This window comes from Electrona antarctica (genome assembly GCF_951216825.1).
Source record: "Electrona antarctica genome assembly, chromosome: 6".
Taxonomy (NCBI): domain Eukaryota; kingdom Metazoa; phylum Chordata; class Actinopteri; order Myctophiformes; family Myctophidae; genus Electrona; species Electrona antarctica.
Window position 1 is genome coordinate 7,937,946 of NC_136811.1, and position 20,496 is coordinate 7,958,441.

General features: G+C 44.3%; 2 protein-coding genes across 2 annotated transcripts in view; one reads left to right on the plus strand and one right to left on the minus strand.

The window, feature by feature from the left end:
• Window positions 1–20,496, minus strand: part of LOC306924690 (E3 ubiquitin-protein ligase TRIM21-like) — a 162,269-nt gene that overhangs the window by 24,922 nt on the left and 116,851 nt on the right. The window lies entirely within an intron of this gene.
• The window catches only part of mrs2 (magnesium transporter MRS2), an 82,486-nt gene that overhangs the window by 20,177 nt on the left and 41,813 nt on the right, over window positions 1–20,496 (plus strand). The window contains exons 6-12 of the mRNA XM_079504331.1: window positions 54–184; window positions 9,884–10,000; window positions 11,054–11,123; window positions 13,325–13,407; window positions 13,513–13,630; window positions 15,506–15,619; window positions 16,044–17,776. Of these exons, the coding sequence (XP_079360457.1) occupies window positions 54–184; window positions 9,884–10,000; window positions 11,054–11,123; window positions 13,325–13,407; window positions 13,513–13,630; window positions 15,506–15,619; window positions 16,044–16,103 (693 nt within the window). The 3' untranslated portion in view covers window positions 16,104–17,776. The remainder of the gene's footprint in view (window positions 1–53; window positions 185–9,883; window positions 10,001–11,053; window positions 11,124–13,324; window positions 13,408–13,512; window positions 13,631–15,505; window positions 15,620–16,043; window positions 17,777–20,496) is intronic.

Below are 20,496 nucleotides of genomic sequence, written 5' to 3' on the forward strand. Positions count from 1 at the left end.
TGTGTGTGTGTGTGTGTGTGTGTGTGTGTGTGTGTGTGTGCGCGTGCGTGCAGGTGAACACTCTTCAAGGACGTCTTAATGAGGTCCACCCAGTCATAATGGACACTCTGGAGTCACTGGTGGATCCTCAGCTTCTGTCTGCCGATAGAAGTAAACTGCATGTACTGCTGCAGAACAGTAAGAGGTAACACACACACACACACACACACACACACACACACACACACTGTGGCCATTCATTCATGATGTGATTAAGGAGGCGTCCGTTGACTTAAAGGTATTTTCAGTGATTTGACTTAATCTAAATATCACTTATTTTTTCTTTTTTTCTGGATAATCCTCCCTACTATAAAGTGTGCTGACCATATAAGGAGTTCCTCCCTGTCCCCAGTGAGCCCCTGGGGTAAAAAAACCCTAGTTTCAGTTTTGGTGGCGGGTGGCAAAGCCTTCATCCAATCAGGATGCCTCCAATCATGATCGAGTGGGGGCGGGCCTTGGTGCACATGCTGTTGGCCTGTTGCACTTCCCCCCCACTGTAGAGCGTGCATGTGCACATTTTGTTACCGGGGCGGACTGGGTGGTTTTCCAAATCACTCAAATCACTGAATGCTCCTTTAACAGCACAAAGACATTTTACTCATTGTTGTGTCATGTTTTCACCCAGGCTGTCAATCCGTCCGTCCGTTCGTCTGTCCGTTTGTTTGTTTGTCTGTGAGCAGCTATTTCTTTCTTCCAGGAAATAAAACATCTGGGTTTTCCGAGGCTAGTGAGCAGCTAATGTCCGGCACTGTTAATAATAATAATAATAAGAAGAAGACTTTATTTGTATAGAACCTTTCATGACATGAAATGCAGCTCAAAGTGCTTCACATCACAGAGCAATGGAGAAAGAAAGAAAAGAAAAGCAAGGCATAAAACATTATAAAATAATAGCAGTAATGCAATACAGTGAGGACATGAATAACTAAAAATGTAAAAGAGTGTAGACGTGGGTCTTCCTTGAGCTGTGCTTTAACCCATTCTGGGCGGGAACCACTTTTGGTGTTAGCATTGTTATGCTTTAGCTATTGAAAAATAGCAGATCTACAAGCTCATAGCGCGCCACCGAGTGGCGCGCTATGAGCTTGTAGGTCTGCTATTTTTTGAAAAATCGAAGAACGACTGACATAGAAACATAGCTTTTTCAGAAAACTGTCAGGATGTAGAAGACATTTTTAGAATCTGATCTCAGGTCAAAATGGGTTAAAAATGTCTACAGATGCTGCCTGTCGAAGGTACAGTGGGAGTTTGTTCCACACCGTCGGCCCGTAGAAGCAAAAAGCTGCTTCACCGTATTTTTTTGTTGCCATTGTTTTTAGGCACAGCGAGCAGGCCAGCAGTGGAAGACCTGAGGGAGGGAAAAACACAAATCTATCATGGGGGTCACTGGCCCACAATATTTTTGGATTACGGTCCTTAGTTGAATGAATGAATGGTTTATTTCGATCTATTCAATTCAGAAATGTCATTCTGCGACGACACCCGGACGCGCCGCAAAGTGGCGCGGCCAAAATAAATTTGGGGGTTCAAACCCCACAGTACCCCTGAAATGCATAGAAAACTGCTTTTTTTTAATACTGTGCCAATAACATTTGGGGTTCAAACCCCACAGTAGCCTACCCCTGAAATGCATATAATTATTATTATTATTATTATTATTATTATTATTGCTGCCACTTCTGCCTCCTCCTCCCCACCTGTCTCACATTCCCCCTGGGCAGAACTTAGCGCACAGCCGCGGACAGAAGAAGCTGCGTCTTACGTCATTTCCGAGTTTTTAGACAGCTGGTGGATGGAAAAGAAGCTCCACCCCCACGGCTGACTGACGCGGAGGAGAGCGTTTCCGGGAATCTGTCCGTCGCGTCAGTCAGCCGCGGGGGTGGAGCTTCTTTTCCATCCACCAGCTGTTTAAAGAAGAAGCTGACGTAAAACGCAGCTTCTTCTGTCCGTGGCTGTGCGCTAAGTTCTGCTTAGGGCCTCTCTGTGTCATGCAACTGTATGGTCTTGGTTGTTTTTCTAACTTTGTCTTTAATGACATTATCTTCTTCAACTCTTTCCTTTCTCTTAAAGAGAACTTTTTAGTTTACTTCTCAAAACAGTTGCCGCCGGCATTTCATTATTAGTTTCCTGTTTTTTTTTTCTTTTCTTTTTTATGAACCAATCAGAACTAAGTATTGCGTTGTGCCAGTCTTGTCAGCCAACCAGAAACATGGTTTGAACGTTGGTGGATTCGTCGTAGTAGAGAGCCCGCCTTCTATATCCGGTCATTTGCACGTATACCTTAGGCAGACAAACGTCCGTTTCCGTATCCGCTCTCTAGCGGATTTCCAACCTGCAAAGTGAACTGGTACTGCCTGCACGGCGCTACAGCACGGCGCTGCTGCGAGCGAACCGAAGGGAGAAACTCTTCTCCTCCAGTACGTGGCGTGCGGTGGTGGATTAATAAAATAACAACGGATCATTACGCTGGCTGACACAAACACACTGTTACAATTCAGAAGCACTTTTTATTAAGAAACCCCGATTCTGACGTTAGTAGATTATGTTTTGATTGTTTTGCTCTTGGACATTTGTTTTGGCAGGTTATTTAATATAGTATTTTGATAGCTCCGGTGCGCTCCGGCCGGTCATGTCTTACCGGGTCGGAGCTCCGGACCGTCCCGGCCCACTTTCACCCCTGTCCAGAGCCTAGGAGCAGCAGAGGCAAAGGCACGGTCGCCCCTACTCCTGAGGTTCGTTTTGTGAGCTTCCAGGAGCAGCTTGTCTGTTGACCTCAGTGCCCTTTGTGGGGTGTAAGGGACCAGAAGTTCTGTTAGATAAGAGGGGGCCAGGCCGTGCAGGGATTTATAGGTAAATAAAATAATCTTAAAATCTATTCTAAAAGTGACAGGGAGCCAGTGAAGTTCAGCTAAAACTGGTGTTATGTGTTCTCGTTTTTTTGTGCATTTTGCATTTTGCACCAACTGCAGGCGCTTGAGTGATGCCTGGTCAATGCCGGAGAAGAGGGAGTTAGTCCAGTCTTGATGATATAAAGGTTCTATCAGTGATGTATGATCGAAACCAAGCCAGGGCAGTGCCAGAGATACCGAGGTGGTCTTCTAATCGTGAGATTAAAATGGCATAGTCAACAGTGTCGAATTCAGATGAAAGGTCTAGGAGGACCAGGACGGAGGAACCACCAGAGTCAGCTGTTAAAAGTAAGCCATTAAAAACTCTCAGGAGCGCAGATTCGGTACTATGGCCGGGTTTGAAGCCGGATTGGAATTTTTCCATGGGGTCCATGTGCAAGCAGGAATGACTGTAGATGGGTGTAAATAACTTTTTCAAGGACTTTAGAAAGAAATGGCAGGTGGGAGATGGGTCTGAAATTAGAGAGGATAGAGGCATCAAGGTTATTCTTTTTTGAGTGGTGCAAACCACTCCAACAACTGGCTTTGTACCCGTGTACCCGTGTTTGTTCGTACCAAAAAAACGAGCATGGTTGCTATGGTTAGCAACCAAAAAACGACCATGGTTGCTATGGTTAGTATGTGACGTCACTGACATCACAGATATCACGTCAGAGTGAATCAATCTCTATATAATCAATCTTTATAGTTATTCCTCAACAGATGTTAGGCATAGTGGCAAAATTCAACGCCTGAGTGACCTACCTTCAAATGACACTGTTGAGACTGAATTCATGCGGAGAGTACTTATGACACAGATGCTTTCCTGGTTCTAATGTACAGTAACTATAACAATAAATGTGTAGTTGCACCACTCAGTTCACACGGGTGTGATTTTTTAAATGGGATGGACAACTGCATGTTTCAGGGCGGCAGGGACAGAACCATAGAGGAGGGTGGAATTTACTATGGATAGCACGCTTGGGCCGGTAGCATTGAATACTTCTTTAAAAAGCCGGGATGGGATGCAGTCTGTGAGACAGTTGGTGGGCCTCAGGCGCATGACCACATCAGTGAGTGTGGCTAGAGACACTGGCTCAACGTGGCTGAGGGTAGCCGTGGGAGGGCACAGGGGGAGGGTCTGGGGCTGTGGGAGAATGAGCGGACCGGAGGTCACCGATACGGTCTATAAAAAATCTTTGAAATTTTGTACAAAGCAACAATGATGGGATGACAGGAGAAGCTGCACGGGGCTTTGTGAGGGAATTGAAAATATTAAAAAGAACCTGAGGTTTACTGCTGTTCTTGCTAACTAATTTAGAATAAAAATCAGTTTTTGCAGATTTCACTGCTCTTTGGTATAGTCAGAGAGGCACGTGCGTAAAATATCTAAGGATACGTGGAGTTTATCTTTGCGCCATTTTCTTTCTGCCCGCCTCCATGTGCTTGAGCGAGCCTGAGGGGGGGCGACAGAGTTCAGGATCTCAGAGCACTTTGTGTTAAAGCGCAAATAACATGCATTTTAAAACTGCTTTTAATATTTAATATCATATTGTCTATGTCCCTCAAAGTTATTTCTAATGGTTTGAGCCTTAATCACAACTCTGATATGCAGTCCTTGTCATTTCTTTCTGGACTTTGAAAGCAGTTTTAGCTGCAGTACCACAATGTCCTGAGGTGGTGGGGGTGCTGATATGCAGATTATTTAATATTTGAGTCATTATAATACTGATAATACTGATGCTAGATAAACCCATGCTTGTTTCCATTCCATGCCAGCTTGGAAAATCAACAATGGTGGACATTGTAAACAAAGTGGAAATGCAAATTTGGAACTGCAGACTGTAGAAGAGGAGGAATTATACAAAGTAGGGTGACATTGATGACATCAGTTGAGCTGTTCCTGAGAGCAATTTCCATTAAACCACCTATATTATATGAAAGCCTGATTGTTCAAAATTGGTTATTTGTGGGGATAGAAAACACATATGGGAGCCCCAAAAACACAAAAGAAATTGAAAAAGTTGAATTTTATGTTATAGGTCCTTTAAATGTAGTTAGAAGTGACTCAGCAGACAGTGTTGGCACCGATCACTCCGCCGGTCAGCGCTGCCTCACTGGTCAGGGAGTCACTGAACATCAAGGAGAATTGGGGTACAGTTGCTGAGTTCATGGCACGGGTGCGACGAGTAGGGCGTTCAGGGTTTACTACAGAACAGGGTGTCGATATAGTGAAAACAATACACACATAATAAACAGACATGGCAACACTGCTGAGCAGCGCACAGATCGCTCTTGTGTAAAATCAAACATTGCTTTTTGCATTTAGGAGGTGGTCAGACCCAGGTGTAATGGACACTCCCCCGATGCTAAAATATGACCAGATTTGACTGAGAGACTGCCATCGCGCAACCTCCAGCTTTTCACCAGAGGAGCAAAACCTTTTTCTTTTCTTTTTTATCCAAAATGAGTTAATAGCACAGGCAGACTCTTCACATACTAGAGCATGTCTGAAATAAGTGTCAGAGCTGAAATCGACATGTAAATATGTAGCTTAAACATGTAGCTAGGTGTAATGTTAGAGTCCACAGAAGTGAACCTTTCAAGCCTATTTTCTCAACTCGCTGTTTCTCTACAAGACATTACTCTATAAGCCATATCTCCAAAACTGGTGGGTCAAACTGAACAAAATTTGAAGCTATGATTCCTTGATTTCATATGACATGAAAAGAACGAAAATTAAAAAAAATCCAATGGCAGTCCCTCAGTCAAATTTGGCCACAAATATGCAGGAACGTGGTATGCCATATGTGTGTGCGTTCAGCACGGCTTCCATAATATGAAAGAGCACAAAGCGAGGCCACGGTTTGAGCAAATCATGTAATTCCCCTGAAAATACCACCTACATAATGGAAGCCACGATGGCGTCTACCAATGCGTCTACCAATGCATCACAGAAGGACTTAGCCATGACACGGTGGTGCTTAGCCACGAAACGGACCCAAAGGATACCAGGAATTAGACCAATGAAGACTGTATATGATTCCTCGGTTCCACATGGGACACAGAACCTTATTAGACGTTTTAGTCTTTTATTTCGTGGGATCGCCGTCATTTCGGTTCCTTTGATGGCTGCCATTTCCCACCTGATGTTATGTGGTAATTCTGACTGCTCCAAACCAAACCGGACGACTGCTACTTTGCATAACGTCTTCAGAGTAGGACTTAAGTGTAAGAAGTGCAGGTCATTGGAGCGTCCGTATCCTCCAATGACGACGATGCGATCTCCCACCATGCAGCAGCGCATCGACGGAGGTGGGTATACCCCCTTGGGCTTCATCGTCTTCCAGGCAAAGGTCTCTGGATTGAATTTCCACACATTCCACACGGAATCGCGAACTATGTACAGCTCTCCATTGTAGGCAAACGCTGAATGCTTGTAGCCTGTTTCTGGTGCAGGGGGGACGCTCAGCCAGACATTGGTCACCGTATCAAACACTGTGATGGTGTTGTAGTTGCCCCCAGACACAAACACATTTGTCCCAATGATGGTGGCGGAGTGACATTCCGAAGCAGGCCACGGTGGGATGCCTCTGGTGTTAATGAAAGACCAGACCATCGTGGTGGTGTCCAACTTGTAGATGTCATTGCAACATCCAGTCACCATCCAGTTCATCCACTTTAATCCTCCAAAGATGTACATGGCCTTCCCCAGGACACAGGCCGAGTGGTTGTACCTCCCCTCTGGGACAGCGCCCCAAACGTTGGGCGTGAACCACCGGTGGACGACGACATCAAACGCATAAAGGACGTTGCAGTAAGACCCCGATTTAAAACCGCCACCGCCCCAGAGGTAGGTTATATCTTCTATCAGCGCGACGGTGTGGCCGCAGCGCACGAGTGGTACTTCTCCTCCTCTTCCGGGCGTCGTCGTCATCGGGGATATTTCCAGCCAGCGCAGAGACGTCGTGTCGAAGACGGACACACCGATCCGATCGCTGTCGTTCACGTCACACCCTCCAAACGAGTACACTTTGAACCCCACCGCCACAGATGAATAATCATGATCTCCGTCTAGTGTACTTAGTGCCTGATACGTGGCCCATAGAAACCCAGCATAAGTTAATACTAGATAACACTGGGATGATGATAATGTGGTAACATTAAGACCACATATTATATCCAGTAGTATGCATATACAAACCCCCCTCAGACCACAAAAAACAATAATAATACGGTGTACTGATTGATATGTGGCCCATAAAAGCCCGGCATAATTTAATACTAGATAACACTGGGTTAATAATAATGTGGCAGCATTAAGACCATACATTATATCCAGTATTGCGCATATACAGAACCCACCCACACAACACACAACATAACCTGCTGTAAGTCTGAGCTCGTCTCCGGCTTCAACGTTAGCGGAGCTGTTAGCGGAGCGTTGTGGACCGTGCCACACAAGCATCTCACTGCTTCTTTCTGTGTCGAGTATGACAAATAAATCCTCTTAATTATGGATCCTCTCTTTCTTCCGAGAAGGATGAGGCTGGCAGGGCACTGCGTCAGGCACCCGGAACTTGAGGCAAGTAAATTTACCCTATGGGAGCCAACCCAGGGCAAAGCCAGGAGGGGAAAGAAGCGTACCACCTAATGTAGACGTGCTGCGGCGCGACAGCTTGGCTGACAACACTGCAGAGCTCAAGAACCTGATGTTGGATAGGAATTTGTGGAGGGCAGCTATCCAGGAATCCCCAAGTTGGTGTTGGCTAGACCTCACTCTCGCAGCAGCAACAAAACAACAACTTTCTTCCGTTTCTCTCCCTTTGCTCTCGTCTCAGCATCTCACACTTGTGTTCCGTCTTCGCGTCTGTCCTCAACAGCTGCACCCTATAAAATACTTCTCAATTTGGACTGGTTGTGTCTGACTTAGGACCCACCACGGTTGTGTCCAGTGAGAACTTTACCAGGATGTCTAAATCTCTGACACAACAATATCTGGGTTGTCTCTCACAAGGAGCGTAGTGAGATACTGCTGGAAACTGCTCTCAATGTAAAATAGCGATAATGGTTATATAGGGGCTTGCAGGATTCTATTGTCACGATGACGATGCCAGTCATCTGTATCCATACATGGAGTTCTATATTGACCTGATGTGACGTCAACACACACTAGATGTCTCTGTCGTCACCTTAGCTCTAGGTCAGCCCGGTCCGAATATATTGTAATGCTATAGTTAGTAAAATATATTTTATACCTTGGGATATTTGGAGATTTAGTGAGAGCCTTCGTTACGACCACCCCCAGCCGCAGCATCTTATAGGCCGCTGTGACATCATACACACAAGACAAGCGCCTTCTAATGTTAAAGGTATATTCAGTGATTTCACTTAATTCAAATATCACTTATCTTTTCTTTTTTTTTTGGATAATACTCCCTACTATAAAGTGTGCTGACCATATAAGGAGTTCCTCCCTGTCCCCAGTGAGCCCCTGGGGTCAAAAAAACCCTAGTTTCGGTTTGGGCTTTGGGTGGCAAAGCCTTCATCCAATCAGGATGAGAGGGGCCTTCATCCAATCAGGATGAGAGGGGCCTTCCTCCAATCATGATCGAGTGTGTGTGGGGGGGGGGGGGGGCCTTGGTGCATGTGCTGTTGGTCTGTTGTACTTCTCCCACTGTAGAGCGTGTGCATGTGCACATCTTGTTACCGGGGCGGACCGGGTTTTTTTCCAAATCACCCAAATCACTGAATGCTCCTTTAACATCAGTCTACACAGTTTGACATGCATTTATGACCAATGGACCCGGATTTGACACCATTTATAATAATCTCTGGGACCCCGCCCAAACTACACTGTATTTCATCAGTGTTTATTTAACTCTGAGAGAGTTACAGCCCCGTAAGGATCTTGGAGTATATACGAATAGAGACGGCACCGGATATCTCCTCCCATCCACTTGCATTAAGTTGCTCAAAAGCGCATGAGGCGATTTCACTCAGGAACAGAGTGCATTCTGGGATGGATTGGCCCCAAACTCATGAACACGCTGGCCGTTGACTATCATTGCACGCGTTCACGTATGAAACAGCGGCGTTCACGTATGAAACAGCGTTCACGTGTCATCGTGAACGTGCACAGAGGCAAGCGGTGTTTTTGTATACAGTTCGTGCCAGGCGAGAAGGTGATCTCCTCATGTAAACAAAGCCACACATTAGCATTTCTATGGCCGAGGGTCGTTAGACTGGTGGGGATGGGCAACTACAACAATGATCCCGCCACAAAGTCACAAATGACATCCGAACTTTGGATGGCTGACGATCACCAAGGACAGCTCTCCTAGATTCCCACTTATGGAGGTTTGAAAATCCTGCTTTGAACCGAGGTAAATGGACGGGAGTTGTAACGTCCCATAGCCGGTGGTGACGGAGGCGTTGCATAGCAACCGGATCAATGTTAACAGCTGCTCTGGGGCTCAACCACTATACACAGAGTATTCGAGGGGCTGGCTGATAACGTCCCATATCTGGGGGGTACGAATAAAAAGTGTGCAATAAGCCTCTGTCTGTACTTTGCACTATGCACTTTCACTGATTGATATTCACGCCCTGTTCTTTTGTGTCTGCGTAGCTCAGTCGGTAGAGCACTCGCCTTTTCGACCACAAGGTCACGGGTTCGATCCCCGGGCACCGCCAACTCAGCGTATGAGGAGCACGTATTGATGTCGTGCGGTATAAGTACTGGGAGCTGATGGTAGGTGTGGCGTTCCACCGTCCTCAGCATTCCATCTCCCAGAGGTTTAGCGCATTGAAACGGGGATAGACTCCCACACACCCTGACTGATACCGACAATAAGTCTCTCTGACTTACTTATCATTTTTTGTCTGTTTGTCTCTCTCTGTCTCTCTGTCTCTCTCTCTCTCTCTCTTTCTCTCTCTCTCTCTCCCTCCATCAGTTTATCAGAGTTGGAAACGGACATTAAGGTGTTCAAGGATTCTCTGTTGAAGATTATGGACGAAGAGGAGATAATCGAAGAGCTCTGCCTCACCAAGTGGACCGATCCCAGAGTGTTGTATGTAACACACACACACACACACACGCATGCACAATAATTCTAATATTAGTTTAAATTATTTTTGAATTATTATTACAAATCCTCCTCAACATCTAAACGTTCTTCAAACTCAAAATGGCATTTTAACCACAAGAATTTCATGCAGACGGAAAACAAACAAAAAAGTATCAGACCTCTGTATGACCTCATAGTGTATGAGAGAAGTATCAGACCTCTGTATGACCTCATAGTGTATGACCTCATAGTGTATGAGAGAAGTTGAGAAATAACTGTAAAAATAACACAAAGATACAGTAAGTGACTGATCGTGTTACTACCATCCCTTTATCAAGGTTGCAACTTGCATGGAATCTGTGAAATATTGAACTCATCCCACCGCAGTGACAAAGAAAAGGATGTTGTACAGTTTCTAAGTTTGAAATCTGATCGATATTTACCCATTGTCTTTTGGTGTTTTAAAGCATTATGTTATACTTTAGCAGATCTTCAAGCTCAAGCGCTATGAACTTGTAGGTCTGCTATTTCTGAAAAATCGTGAAAATGTCCCTCAAATATTTGAATATATATTCCGAGTTTCAGTTTTTAACTCAAATCTTTGCTCCTGGAACAACATATTTTCAGATGGGGGTCGGCGGCATATTACATATAATTCTTGGGGTCCTTCACATGAAATATTGAGAACCACTGATATAGAAACATGAGGTTTTCCAGAATAAAAGTTTTTTTTTTAAATTTCGACGTCTGGCCTAAATGGGTTAAAGGTCTCCGCCAATTGCACTTTTACTGCAGTGTATTGCAAACTAATGTTATGGTGGTCCCTGAAACGGAAAGGGTTCAGAGTCACTGATCTGCCGGATTCGACTACATACAGTCTTGCTTTTTGCAGTCTTGCACCTTTTGTACAAAGTGTACAAACGCTTCTCAAAACCTTCGTGCGTGCGTGCGTGCGTGCGTGCGTGCGTGCGTGCGTGCGTGCGTGCGTGCGTGCGTGCGTGCGTGCGTGCGTGCGTGCGCGTGTGTGTGTGTGTGTGTGCGTGCGTGTGTGTCTAGTGAAGAGAGCAGTCTAGGCATTGACCACGCTGAGGAGATGGAGCTGCTTCTAGAGAACTACTACATGCAGGTAGGTTCGATCTGACCAAATACGGCACTCCCCGTCACAGCAGAAACAAGAGTTTTATTTTTTATTTTTCAAGAGGGAAAACACCAGTCCGGAATATTGCCCCCAAATATATTAACAAATTCACTAGGAAAGACCAAGCTATTAGACAAAAAATAGCTTTAGGGTTGTTTATTGAGTATGGTCGTCAAGGATGCAGAGTGCAAAATGTTCATCTACGGTCACCACTACACGCAAAGCGTGGAGCGTGCGGCTTAGATGGTCATGGCACGAAGATTACGTTTGGGGAGCCAGCGTCATCATCTAAGGTCATGACTACACGCAAGCATGTAGTGTGTGTGGCTTAGATGGCCAAGGGCGGGGGAATGCCATTAGAGGTGCCGGCGTGATGATCTAAGGTCATTACCGCACGCAAGCGTGTAGCGTGCGGCTTAGATGGCCAGTGGAATGACATTTGGGGCGGCAACATTTGGAAATTGGGGCGCCGGCATGATCTAAGGTCATCACCACACACGTGCAAGCAGGTAGTGTGTGACTTAGATGGCCTGAGGCACGGATGACATTGGGGGTGCTGGCATGGGGTACAGGCTTTAGTTCCGACACTATTACTGGTCTGACAGTCATTAGACTAACCATAACCGCAAGCACGGGAGCAGCGCATGTTCGAGCGCTAGTCTGACCGTTGTTCCCACATGTCGGACTAATGCTCCGTCGGAATTACCATCGGATCCCGCTGGCATGATCATCTAAGGTCATCACTACACGCTTGGCTTAGCCTTAGATGGCATGGCATGGCAGTTGTGACTAAAGGGGGTTCCGGGGGTCGTGGATACAGATACTTTTGCCTTGGGGGGAGGGGGGGGTCAAGGTATGAGCCTGTGTAGAGATTTGTAGAAGACCCCCTCTGGAACCTGGAGAGAAATAGAGGTAGAAGAGAAGAGGGAGGGAGGGTTACTGGAAACTATGCACACTGCCATTTTTCAACTTGCGTTTAATCTATCAATGTCCTCACAATTGGACAAAAACACAACACAATACACTCAAAACTAAGAAAACAGAACACCATAACACAAAGAAAAACGAACAAAAGCAAAACATAACAAAACTCGCCAAAAAAACACAAAACAAAATGTATATTGTACAGAAGTCAGAACATGGCACATCATTCAGATAATACAAGGCACCAGATGCCAATACCAATGAAAGGCTTGTGAATATAGGAATGTTTTGAGTCTTGACTTAAAGCTCTCAACGGAGGGGGCAGACCTGACAGCAAGGGGGATCTGTTCCATAATGTAGGAGCTGCGACAGCAAAAGGCACGGTCGTCCCTGAGCCTCTTCTTTGTCGCTGGAATTGCTAGGAGTCGTCTGTCTGCTGACCTGAGGGTCCTAGTGGAGGGGGGGATATGATAGGAGGTCAAGATGAAGTCATCATGTTGAGGCCGAGCTGTATGTGTATTGTGAGCGCATCAGAAGAACAAGAACTCAGTGTTTTATACCGTACAAGGAATTTGCCTTCATTGACACACAGTTTAAGTTTAGACCAGGTCAGTGGCCTTGTGGTTAGAGTGTCTGTCCGCCCTGAGACTGGGAGGTCGGGGTTCGATCCCCCGGCCGGGTCATACCAATGACTACAAATGGGACCCGTGTGCAAAGACTTTAAAATTGTAGTCTTGACGTAGCCAGACAACTATTCCACAATGTCCGAATGCTATATAGAGTCTGGAACTACACCTCCCAAAATACCAACATGGAAGCTGGCATCTGTTCGTCATTTCCGTTCACGAAAATATCTTTACATTTTATTTAAAAAAATTCCATTCCTGCTAAAGCAGCGAGCTATATATGCTTAGATGATTTTGATTTATACACTTCCGCTTTGTTGCTTGCTCAAGATCAGAGCTTCCTTGTCCAAGATTGTATGACGAAACCATTTGAATTGTGGATATTGTGGCAGGCAACAGTCTGGCCACGCGAGACTACAACAAAATGCGACCCAATGTCTCCCCGCCTGACACTCGGCATCAAAGGTTGGATGTCCCTGCGACATGCTAGCGTCATGTCCAGTGGGTGTACTTGTACAGTACGTCAAGCTGCCTCATGCTACAGAAACAGTTTCGGAACCACTGTGCTAGTGTAACTAGCTTACAACGTGTGCTGGTGACTGACTGACTGACTGTGTCATGTGAACTGGTCCAACTCAGGCTCAGGAGCTGGCTGACGAAGCCAGGGAGCTCAGAGGACTGATCGACGACTCTGAGAGTGTCATCTTCATCAATCTGGACAGGTATATTCACACACACACACGCACGCACGTCACACGCACACAATAACTGTGTCTGTTACAGATCATTACCTACTAGTGATCGTATGTTTCTCTGTCCCTCTGTAGTCATCGGAATGTGATGATGCGTCTCAATCTCCAGCTCACCATGGGAACCTTCTCCCTTTCCTTATTTGGTCTGATCGGGGTGGCCTTCGGAATGAACCTGCAGTCGTCGTTTGAGGAGGTGAGGTCACTTCCTGTGAAGGTCAGGGGTCAAACCCTGATAGGCTGCATGTAGGGTTTAGAACATAGAGTATATAAAAGGATAGAGACTGAACTGGCGCGAAGCTCCGCCCCCCCAGCTATTCATGTCAGTGGAAGTTGCTCAGTGGCGTTTTGAAGCACCCGGAAGACTGCCGGAAGTACCGTCTCAGAACGTCTACTTCCGCATTTGACCACCACATTTTGGTGGTCAAATGCGGAAGTGCAACCGAGCGCTCAATGTTAAAGCCCAGCTGCACGGGGTTTCCCGGTCATGAATCCACGGGTCCGCCTGTAGTCCCTCCTCCTACCACTAGGGCCCAGTGCTTCAACGTTGAATAGCCTCACTGGCCCCTTGGTTTAGAAGGCTGAGGGCCCTTTCATTATCCCATTTAGACCTGAGGCCGATTCTACAAATGCCTTCTAAATCATGACAGTTTTCTGATGTCAGTGGTTCTCAAACTATTTCATGTCAAGAACCCCTAGAATGATATGTAATCGGCCGCCGACCCCCATCTGAAAATATGTTGTTCCAAGGAAGGAACCCCCCCAGAAACAAAGATTTGAGTTAAAAACGTTCGCTCTGAAAGAATATATGTTCAACAGCTCAAAGCATAACATGTTCTTTTGTCTTTGTTGTTTTTCTCTCTTTTTTTATTTGATGTAATCATGGTGATGTAAAATTAATGGTTGGTAGCAGCATCAATTAGATGTTTTTTGAGTGGTGTAAACCACTCCTACAACTGGCTTTGTTAGTTTACGTGTCTGTCTGTTTGTCTGTCTGTCTGTTCGTACCAAAAAATGAGCATGGTTGCTACGGTCACCCAGTTCACACGGTGTGATTTCATTACGTCAGACATTACGTCAGACCACAGCTGATCAGTCTATATAAGACCTTACACCACTCAGTTCACACGGGTGTGATTTTTTAATGATAGATAGGAGCAGGTATAAATAAGATTTATCTTATTCCTGCTCCTTTTCATTTCTGTTATGGAATATGTAAAAAAAAAAAAAAAAAGTACAAAGTAAAATGAATATAATCATGTAAAACCATAACTGAAATGAAATAAATAAATATGAAATGAAATAACATAATGCTTAAAACACCAAAGGGGGTTCCCGCCCAGAATGGGGTATTTGATGGACTGGATTCAAGCCAATACATTTAATTGATTCAGTATGGTACACATAAATGTATGTGTTTGTCACCGGGCTCAAAGCCTTTGACACCTGTGACAATCACGTGGTACCCAAGCACTGATACCCAGGGGTTGTGATAGTTGAGTTATGAGTCCGGATACTACCCATAAAATACTGTTGCAACCTGTGACGTACTACCTAGTGTTGCAGGGGGGGGGGGGGGGGGGAGGGGTGGAATGAAAGGGGCCAAGTATAGCGCCCTGGGGGACACCGGTCAACAAAATTATAATAGGTGGTTAATTGAATGAACGTTTCACGGCTGGCCTCATTATCAGGGTTTTAACCATCTCTTGATGTTTGGTTAGAGCTCAGAGCACGGATAGCATAGAATTTAACCCATTTTGGGTGGGAACCCCTTTTGGTGTTAGCATTATGTTATGCCTTAGCTATTGAAAAATAGCAGATCTACAAGCTTGTAGGTCTGCTATTTTTGAAAAATCGAAGAACGACATAGAAACATAGCTTTTTCAGAAAACTGTCAGGATGTAGATGACATTTTTAGAATCTGATCTCAGGTCAAAATGGGTTAAATTAGGTGAATACATACCAAACCAAAAGGCTGCGGTCTAATCCGTACGCGTGTGTGTGTGTTTGTGCGCGTGTGTGCGTGTTTGTATGGTGTGTGTGTGTGTGTGTGCGTGCGTGCTTTTACTAGGACCCGCGTGTGTTCTGGTTGGTGACCGGCTTCATGTTCATGGGCAGTGGGCTCATATGGAGACGACTGCTGTCCTTCCTTGGACGAAATCTGGAACCCTCTAGACCACCTCAGGTAACGCGCGCACACACACACACACACGCACACGCGCACACTGATCTGATATGGCAGCTGTCTATCAGTGTAAGGCCTGACTCACACCTTTCGATCTAGCATACAACATTGATGCATGCTAGATGTATGAAAGGGTTTGTTTACATCTTGCCCCAATGCATTTCCAATGGAAGTCACATGGTTTGACACAACATTTGTGTTGTACGGCTTCCGGCTGTGTTTCGACTGCCCCCCCTCCCCCTCATACAACACAAATGTTGTGTCAAACCACGTGACTCCCATTGGAAATGCATTGCGAGCTTGCATCAGTCGATAAGTCTCATGCATCAGCTATACATCAATCTGTTGTGAAGGTGTGAGTCAGGCCTAAGCTATATATCACCCTTTCTTGTTTGTTTTGGTTTCTTCTTTGTGATGATCACAGATCCCTCCTGTTTGGAAGAGGAATTTAAAGCCACCAGAAGTCAAGACGGGGGTCAGATGATGACCGGACTCTACTCAAACTGTACCCCATCTATCACCCCTGGACCTCCAGACTGGCCTATATACGCAGCCGTGGAACACTTGTTTTTTTTTGTTGGTTTTTTTACTCCCAGGTTCTACTGCTCCAAAAGTGCAACCTATCAACTCCACTTCTCCCGTTTGTTCAAATGGATAAGTCTGGTACCGTGCAGCGCTTTGGTTGAACTGCTGTCACTTCATCGGACGCTCAGATCTGGGGACACAACAGAACAGTGTGACGTCCCTAAGGGACGACACGAAGGTGTATTGCAGATGGTCAGAGTTGTCACAACGCTGATCACTTTTTTCAGGTTCGGTACATCACATTTCTCTCTCTTTGAGCCAGACGGCAAATGGACGAGACGCGGAGACGGAAGAGGACAAAAGGACGCGATGCAGTCGTCAAAACGAACGTGTTATACCACTACACTGTGAGGTACATACAGACACCAATCTGTTTATTTTCCAAAGCAAAAAATATATATATGCATCTTATATACATCTCTTCAAAAACGAAATGTGTGATGGTTCACCCATTTCAATAATGAACTTCAATTGCTTGGGGCTTCCCAAAGTTCCCAGTACATGCACAGGCCTGTACCGCTGGCTACTGGGGGGGGGGCACATTCACTGGAGCAATTCTGGCTATAGTGGCCTGGGCCGTGGCTCAGCGGTCCAGGCACCTTGGCTGGTAATCCAGCCTGGCAGTGTGCCGCGGGTTCGACTCCCGATCCCGACGGCCTTTACTGCATGTCATCCCCCCATCTCTCTCCCCATTTCCTGTCAGCCTACTGTCTGTCCCTCCATAAAAAATATAAAATAAAGGCGAAAGCCACAAAAAAACATTAAAAAAAAAGAAAAATTCTGGCTATAGTGCCTTGCTCAAGGGCACGTGCACCTGTTTATCCACCCACCCAGTCCCAGACCACCTCAGTCAGTCTGGGCCCTGGGGACTTGAACTTGTGGTCTTCTTTCTTGTCACAAGCCTGCTTCTCTGTCCTTATACCGACAGAGAAGGATATACTGCCATCCTGAAATGTGCAATCTTCTCGTGCGTGTCTGTGGGTTTACTTCGCATTTAGTTTGAAAAAGAACAGACGATCCGGGCACTCAGGAGTAAAAAAGAGGAACCACCTTGATTTATTTAATTTGCGAATCGTCTGTTCTTTTTCAAATGTCTTGAACTCTTGATGCCGTTTGATCCGTGAACACCATTTACACACTTTTTACTAAAGTTACCTTTTTACCTCCTGTGAGTACCTGGTGGTTCTTTTGCTTTTCTGACGTTTAGTTTGTCGAGTTACAGCATCTTCTAATTACAGCGCCGTCCGTGCTTTTTAACCGTGCATAGGTGAGAACATTGTGTTGTCATTCATCATGACTGTGAGATGAGTTAAAGCGTCTTGTGTGAATTACAGCACCAAGTAATCTGATGAAGTCCAACAAATCTGTTGCCCTTTTTCCCCCACGCTCATGTTATCCATGTCAAATATATGTCATTTTTCATTATGCAGGCTATAGAGCGCCAAAGTCCTGACGTCACTCGCTCATCCCCGGGTTCTGCCCGGTTCACGGAAGTAATTTTAAGTAATCTTAAAATTGTTTCATATAAGCATTGTGGTCCAAAAATAAACAAGCTGTCTCTGCGTCAGGGAGGTGTCACTCATATACAGTGAGTCACTCATATATGACAGTCAGTCACTCATATATGATACAGTCTGTTTCTAGCGAAAATGTAACCAATTCAGTAGCAGTATAACAATAGCGTTTTCTCTCAGTCAGTTGATTCTTCATATCCATATGAGTGAAATGGCCGGGATGACATGTTTATTTTTCAAACACAGTACTTATATGAGGCGATCTAAAATCCCCCCTATGGGGATTACAATGCAAATAAAAAGTACATGAACCTGTGGATTTGTGCCCTCTACCGATATTGAGGTCAGACTTCGGTGCTCTATAGTATATTGACAGCAAATACACATTTGCATTCTTTGTATATACTGTATTATGGAGAGTCCTGATTCCCAACCTGTGCAGGGAGGATTTTGCGAGTGGGCCCCAAATAATTGGCAAAACACAAATGTTATATATAATATAGCATTAATGTAAAATAAATAAATATACAGGGTATATACTATATATATAATTTAAAACCTTTATCATTTTGTTTTCATTGTGATACTTGAACATTAATAATTAGCACCACTCAAAAATATCCATATATATATATTTCCAATTCCTGGTGTAAGTTAACCACTGCCGTTCCCTAAAAATGTGGCCTGTGAAATGTGTACGCCACTCGATGAGTTTGACCGTTTGTCCGTTCCATCATTATAATATTAAAATGATATTATTAATTATTTTATGTTTGTCTTTCATTGTATCCTGTGCTTCCAAAGCAGACCGACATTGATTTCGTTCTAAATAATGATGCTCAATGATCAAATGCATGACTTGACAAATATGTTTTGAATATTATATGTGCTGTACCTTGGAATACCTGTACAAGGACCCTTGTTGGTACACAAGGACAGGTGGCAGACTGGCATATTACATTTCACACACCTAAAATGGCAAAGTGTATATAGTATATTTATGAATGATACAGTATATCAGCGGTTCTCAAGCATTTTCATGTCAAGAACCATCTGTATTTAACGATAAAATAAAGCTTGTAGATGTGAGATTTGATTGTATATTAAATCATCTTGCTGGGGACAGTGCTGTAACCCCCTGAATGATCCCTTGGGGTCCCCGAACCCCACTTTGAGAGTATAGTAGAGTTGTGAAAATGGACGTACAGTACTACTAGTTGGTGGTCCATGAGAATAGGAACAATATAAATCTACTATTGTGTAATTATTTTTCTCTCCACTAGGTGGAGGCAACACACAATTTCACATGTAGAATCTGAAACACTGGTCTATCCAAAATTACATAATAATAATAGAATATAGAGGATAAACAAGTGAAAAAAACAGCTGATGATAAATGGGTTCTCTCCTGATTGCATTAAATTGACAAACCGCCTGTAAAATGTAATACATTTTTATTTATAATACTTACGACTCAGCTGGACTCTGGGAGAGATGAGAGACCCTATATCTGTTTTAACTAATACATATCACAGCACCTTTAATATTCAGTTTTTACTTAAGTACTGTACAATTTGGAGGTATTTGCACTTTACTTGAGTTTCCAATTTCCATTACTTTTACTTCTACTCCACTACATCTCAGAAGCAAATATTGTACCAGTACTCTTCTTACTCCATTGGCTACTAGTTACATTGTAGATTTTGATTATTATGATTTACAATATTAAGTTAATATAGAGTAACCACCTATTATTATTATTATTGTAAAATGGGACATTCACACATAACGAGTACTTTCTACTTGGTACTTTAAAGGGGCATTCCACTCATTTTCAACATTTTACTATGACATTAATATACCTTAGAGCTGTTGTGTGGAAATAATAAAAAAGTCCCCCCGATTTTGTGTTTCCTAGAACTAGAGGTCTGAAAAAAATCATTAACATGGTGAAACGCATCTTGATGACATCATCAAGATGTGTTTCACCATGTTAATGATTTTTTTCATACTTACAGTTCTAGGAAACACAGAATGGGGGGACTTTTTTATTATTTCCACACAACAGCTCTAAGGTATATTAATGACATAGTAAAATGTTGAAAATGGGTGGTTTTCCCCTTTAAGTACATTTTTATACCAACATACTTTAATTTTGATTACCGGACATTTACTTGTAACGGAGTAGTTCTACTACTACTTGCTACTTTTACTTAAGTAACAAATGTGAGTACTTTTTCCACCACTGGTTGTTATTATGGGGAAATGAGTGTGAAATTATATGCTCATGCATTATCAGTGGTTCCCAAAGTGGGGTCCGGGGACCCCCAGGGGTCCTTGAGGGAGTTCCAGGGGGTCCCCCCCAGCTAAATGATAGTTTGGAACCAAATGGACCCTTATGGGTCTTTAACTCTGAGAGTGTACAAATGGAACCAAAATTGGACCCATTAGACCCATTGGAGTTAAATTAACATTTATTTTACAATATAAATTGGGCGTCCCAGAGATAGAAATGCCATTAAATGGAGGTCCGTAGACTAATGCATGTCAAACTGAGGGTCCTTGAAATTAAATAAACGGGGTTCCTGGCATATATTTTCTAATGGGGGTCCGCGGGCTAATTAGTGTCAATTTGGGGGTCCTTGACATGAAAAAGTTTGGGAACCACATGTATTCTCTGGCTGTATTAGAAAACTACAACATGCCCAAGTATGGTCTTTCCTCCTCCATCAATCTCTGCCTCCTCTACTCTGCCTCCTCCTTCAATGAACGCAACCG